The 6,358-nt window shown below is 33.0% G+C and overlaps 1 protein-coding gene across 1 annotated transcript; it reads right to left on the reverse strand.

The window, feature by feature from the left end:
* Nucleotides 1-1,960: 1,960 nt before the first annotated feature.
* LOC149538994 (membrane protein PM19L-like) lies at nucleotides 1,961-2,960 on the reverse strand. The gene is made up of 4 exons (XM_089799028.1): nucleotides 2,834-2,960; nucleotides 2,507-2,732; nucleotides 2,298-2,343; nucleotides 1,961-2,132 (listed from the first exon to the last, which is right to left on the reverse strand). The coding sequence occupies exons 1-4, from the start codon at nucleotides 2,958-2,960 to the stop codon at nucleotides 1,965-1,967; spliced, it is 567 nt and encodes a 188-aa protein (XP_089655154.1). The 3' UTR covers nucleotides 1,961-1,964.
* Nucleotides 2,961-6,358: the final 3,398 nt, after the last annotated feature.

The raw sequence follows: 6,358 nt of genomic DNA on the forward strand, positions 1-6,358 counted from the left end.
TCTAGATTCCCTACTCTTATTGTACAGATTTTGAGTTTAACTTTTAGAGCATGGTATCAACTATGATAAAGACACAAATATGTAGTATAATACATGGACATAGTAATTACTATCACATATGCTCCCATTGGGTTTTTGCAATTGTTCACGGTTCTATGTTCAAGACTAAATATTACAAAACTAACAATTTAATGTTAACCTAGCATATAAAGAAATAGTTCTTGGGAAAGATTTCTTAGTCAAAGATGAATGATGATGTACCCTAGACCTTATTGAAATGAGATTGATGGAATCCAGAACAACTTTGAATATTATAGTCTGGATGTCAGAGTATATGACTAGGCTTAACAAAGTGGAGATTTATAACTAGGCATAACTATTCTAAGTTAGAATTCATGGTTTCTTTTGTTTAAAGAATAAGGAATTTTATATTATATAACTTGTCACTTCACTCTTTTTGGATGTATTGCATACATAGGTATCATCCTTGGCAACTAATAAATTTTAGCATTATATAGACTATGATTCTAGTTGGCCCTCTATTGTAGATGGAGATGTTTGAATATTTACATGTAACCATATCTCTACCTAATAGACTAGTAGAATTGTCCAAATAAGCTTATGAACTCATTAGTGAGTGGTTAAGCTTATTTGGAGCTATTCTTGAGTTCCATGTTGAAACTCCTACGCTTGAGTTTAAGAATGTAATTCTTCAACCAAAAATAAATCCTATGCATTACCTTTAGCAGGTCGATGATATCACCTCTACAAATTGAGACATGTATAGCCTAGTGCCTAGTGAAGATGAAGAAATCTTGATAAGCTCTCAAATACATATCTTGTTAACTCATTGTGCACTATTCAATAATATATTCAAGATTTGGACCCCATAGGACATGTAATATGCAAAGTTGGAGATATTTCATAGAGATTAGATAACACTCAACTCTCTTTTAATTTAAGAGAAGACCTAATATTTTTGACAAGTAGTTGAAGGGAAGTGTCATGTTGATTCATCCAAACTTCTATCTCTCATGGGTGGCGTAATATAAAATTAGAAAAAGATGAAACATAAATAGATTGTAACGAGGTACCTCCTGTTTTCATGACTTTCATGAGAAAATGATTTGGATACCTTTATATCTCATATTGCAAATGGAAATGGAAGCTCAATGAGCTATGGGTGTTGAAATGGATGAATTAATAGAATAAATTAATAAAAACAAAATTAAACCAATGCGTCCATGATCTTCATAGGCTCAATTCAATTTGAAAAGAAACATATAATCTATTAAAGAACTCCCAATTCTGTAGATGGAAGTGAAGGGTGAGTATTAATGTAATTATGGGAATATTATCCCAATGAGACTTGTTGGAGTTTTTGTGCAAAAAATTAAAAAGATCACCTAGAAAAATCAATTAGGGGGATGTGAAAAAAAGAAATTTGAAACAAAAAACTTACTTTAATAGACAATTTTTTTACAAACCATAGTATATAGCAAATGTTAGATGATCATTAGTCCCCACTTTAGAAAAAAAAAACAAATAAATAATTTAATTATATAAATTCTTATTTTACTATTACATTTTATATAAAATTATAAAATCTAAAGTTTTTTTTAATTGAATATAATTCAAATTATCAACAATTTTACAAATCCACTGAATAATATTCAAAATCTAAAACTAATTATATTGCAAGACTAAGCTTTTTCTCCAAAGAAGCGGATCCAATGTGTGTAGATTCTACTTTCCACATATACCTTAAACAAAAATTTGCGACTCAATAGATCACAATTTATATAAAATAAAATGAAAAAATATCGGATCAGAACAGGCTTACAAATAAATAAAGCCATACAACCTTCGCTTTCTACCCAATCTTACAATCAAAGGCACTGAAAGCTTTTAAAGCCAAAGCCCAAGCCAGACCAAACACTCGTCCCATATTGAACTCCATTTTTCTAAGCTGGAAGTTTACTTTCTTTTATAGGCTCAGCTGTAGTGATGGCAACATCTTTCTCTTTCTCTGCACAGAAAAAGTAATTTCCAGCGAAGAATCCAACATGGATGACCATCATGTAAAACAATTCTGTTGCAGACAGAATTATGATGAAGGCCTCCAAAGTGATCTGCACAGACCATATTTTATAACACATATTAAAAAAGCATAAATTCTGTGCCTTTGAATACTCAAACAGGGAAGAGCTTGTCAATCGAGTAGCATTGCAATGTATAAAATATAAAAGTTGTGGAGAGATATTCAAAAACATTCTAACTAAAACAAAATACCATACCAGCTTTGGGCTTCTGCCATGTAAATGGATCTCCTTGCATGCCAACCTGCAGGTTTGGTAACATGCTTATGATCAGCATTAAACAAAAAAACCAAGAAATCGCTTTTGGTTGCAGCTATTATTGAAAGATCTCAATAAATAGATCCAGGACAAAACATTCTGAAAGAATCCCTTCCCCATTTGAATGAGATGTGTTATATATTAATTACCCCATGGCAAGAAGTGTAAGAGCCCAAGCGGTGATGGCAGAAGAAGCACTTGAAGCCAAGCTCTCTGCTGTCCACACTCGAAGATGGTGAAGCCCTGAAAGACATGAAGCTGCTCCCACAACTCCAGCAATCAGAGAGAAGATGACCATAAAACCAGTGGCCTCATTTCCCATGGGGAAAAACAATGGTGAAAATGAGAACCCCACTGGAATGCTGCTTCTGGGTCCTGCCCAACAAAACAGAAGAAATATATACAATCAATATCAGATTTGAGATTATATGGTAGAGAATATACTAACAATCACCAAAATGAAAGATCTTTGTTACCAGAAACATAATGATGATCAATGGCCTTGTTGAGTGCCCATCCAGCAATTCCAGCAACGGTCACGTACATGCAGAAATTCAGCAAGAGCATAAGTCTAGCCAAAGACTTCACTGTTCTCACACCCATTTTGACAAAATTTCAGAATGATTTAGAAAAAGAGCAATTTCTTAAAGAGAGCTCCAAATGACTCAAACTGTAAAATGAACAATTGCTTTGAGTGCAATGGAGAAGATGGGAAACGGTATTTAAAGGAGTATGGCAAACGGTATTATTTCCTTTCAAAGCTACTCTTCCACACACAGCCTGTGGATGACCCACTTCGACAGGCGAATAATATATTCTTTTCTGCTGCCAAGAAACGGCTAGTGGTGGAAATACAACTGGTTCTCGTTGGTTGGTATTTTCTATTAAAGGCCAGATTTTTAAGTCGTTTAAGGAGGGAGTGATATGTCATAATAATGATTCGACGTAACCGCAGATGAGTTGCGTATGGGCTCTGAAGCAAAAGCACTACTCAATATTTTCGTTAAATATTTTCATTAAATATGGATATCATTTCAGAGCTGATGGAATACAAATTCGTTGGGTTATTATTATTATTGAATATCATTTCAGAGCTGATCGAATACAAATTAGTTTGATTATTAATAATTTACTGAAAATTAAAATATTAAAGAATTTAATAGTCAAATAATTGTGTGTAGAGGTTTGACTATGATGCTATCTAGTGGTGAAAGTGTAATCGGTGAAGAGGTTTAAAAAAATTAAATAAGTTAGATATATAATTATTATAAATTAAAATGTATTAAATGTCAATTATAAATACAATTGATGTAGAAGATATGAGATAGATCAAATCTAGTAAGTATAATATAGATATATTAAATCAATCAAGTTAAGAGACGTTTAAAGATTTTTATATTGTGACATTTAATGGTACTAATGATTTTGAAAAAAAATTGTGGCCAAATTAAGTTAACGATTTGAAAAGAGAGTCTTATATAGTTGAAAGGATACTGAGGGACTATAAAAGATTTTGAGACTGTTAGATCTCACCATATTAGAGGATTTCACACTTACAACTAAGTAAGGACTCTGTTAGGAGATGTACAAAGATATGTTAAGACCACTTTGTTAAGAGATTTATCCTAACTCAATCTGTTAAAACTAATTTAAGACCTAATCCTCAGTTTTCTTTGATAAGCTGATATTGGATCTCCTCTTTCCAATCTAATCCTGATCCTTGATCTAATAAAGCATTTATGTACTTCACTTCCTAACTAGGTTACTTGCTTTGTTTTAGAATAACAGAACTCTTTGCCTCTTCTTCAATGTTCACACATTCACATTGAATAGCGTGTTCGCTCCTTTGTATCACCATTCACTTCACCATACTCATGCTCATCATAAATTAGGTCAAGTTCTACCATGTATTTAAAGACTTCATAAAGAGTTTTCTAGATGCTTCTATATTTCACCTCTCCATATGATTCTTTCATCACATAACAAAGGGATCTGTGTTCCACATCATAAAATGCATAAAATACTATGTAACAAACTCTACAAATATTAAATATCACGTCCATGTCGGCTTGAAAAAAGGTTTACCTTAAAGTTTGTAGCATTCCTAACTTGAATGCAAAGTTTGCATTCCTTAGCACTTACTATTTCTCATACTCAATCTTTACTATGTTCAGTAGCTTTTGTATAACTCAACTTCAACACACTTGAACTACTCGGTTAACATTACATTTGTGTTACATTGGAAACACTCGACAACCACATTGTAGTGCCTCTCCTGTTTGATTTCTGCAAGTCATCCTGATGGATGCAACCTTGTTGATCTTTCCTTGTGAAATGATCATGATTGGGACAATGAGTGGTCTACACCCTTCAGGTGATTTGATTTATGTTATTGTATCAGTTGCATTGATTATTCTTATGGTTGATTATGAGATTATGATGTGTTCGATAGTTTCATTTAGGTTTGTGTCAGTGGTTACCTGGATTGATGTGGTATCATAATGTTATTTCATGATTACCCCGAGATGTGTGCAGAGATTGCACTATGTATTATTATCCTGCTACACTAGACTAGGTTCCTGTAGCAATGCTCAGTCATGTATTTGACCATGCTCACTTATGTGTTTTAAGTACCTTTTTATGTTGTTTAAATAACCATTATTAAATGCTTAAATAATTAGAAATAAATTCACCATGTTGGATTCATTGGTTATGTGCTACGAATATTTACCTTGTTCATTTCGGTAATTTATGCAAAATGATTATTTAATGTGATTTAATACATTTATTGCTACAACTATATTATTATATGCAATTGCACTTGATCTTGTTGTTCAGTGTGCAGAATTTATGTCCCTAACAGTGCCACATGGAGTTAATGATTTAGTTGTTCATAGATAGCCAATGTCGTCCTTATATGGTCGGCATATCCTATTTTATTATTTATATTAAATCTTTTGGTGATTTAATAAATCCAGACTCATTTGCATTTTGTGACTAGACCCATGAGTGAATTTACATACATTTAGATGTTCACAATTGTCACAAAAGTTGTTAAGGAATTCAATTATTTTGATTTAAGGGAATTTTGAGCTTTATCTTATTTAATTTAATTCCCCACAACTTTGTCATAACTAAATTCCAATTACTTGGAATAGCCTATTTTCATTTGGGTGGATTTAAGGTTTAACTAGGTGACTTAGTTATTTACCCTAATCCTTTATTTGCTTGAAAAGTGAATAAGTATCTAAGAAAGAATTTTATTCCTCACTTCTCACTTTTTGAAGTAGAAATTTGAGAGCAAATTCCAAATATTCTTCAAGAGGAAAGATTGTTCTATTTGCTGTGGGAGCTACGGGCGTGGGGTTGTTGTGAGGTTGGTCTCACTGGATCTAGCTCAAGGAGACCTTTGATTGTTTAGATTATCATTTTGACCCTTTTGGTTGTCAGGTAGGGCTCTCTTGTTTTGTTATCTTAGCTCCTTTTCTGCTTCCATTTTTGGTAGTTGTATGTTAGGAGGTTGAGAACTAGTGTTCCCCTCCATTTCTGATTGCTAGCTTTACCAAATTAGTCAGGTATGAGCATTTCCCTAATTTTCAAAATGGGGGTTTGGGGGTTCACACCATTATGTTGGCCATTTTTGCATACGATTAGAACGAACATAAAAAGTGTCTTAAGAGACGTGCCTTTTCGAAAGGCAATTGCTTGCATACGTGGAGCCCACTCGAATGCCCAGCTAGTGCAAGAAATAAGAAGAATTTTATACGATGGTACCACGTGGCACACGTCAGGCACCCTGCTGGACCAAAAATGAGATATTTTTAATTGCCATTTTAAGGTGTTTATCTTAGAAGGGGTTACGTGCATTTTTTTTTAAATGTAAAAATGGGCATATTTTCTAAAGTGTAAACTTTAGAGATTTTTAAATTTTTAAAAATTTAAAAGGTTGTAAGTCAGAGTTTTGTAGCAGAGGTAGACTTTTTGAAATGACCTTCTAGGGG

Source organism: Cupressus sempervirens, chromosome 9 (assembly GCF_028749045.1).
Source record: "Cupressus sempervirens isolate cs-2001-9-10 chromosome 9, ASM2874904v1, whole genome shotgun sequence".
Lineage (NCBI taxonomy): Eukaryota > Viridiplantae > Streptophyta > Pinopsida > Cupressales > Cupressaceae > Cupressus > Cupressus sempervirens.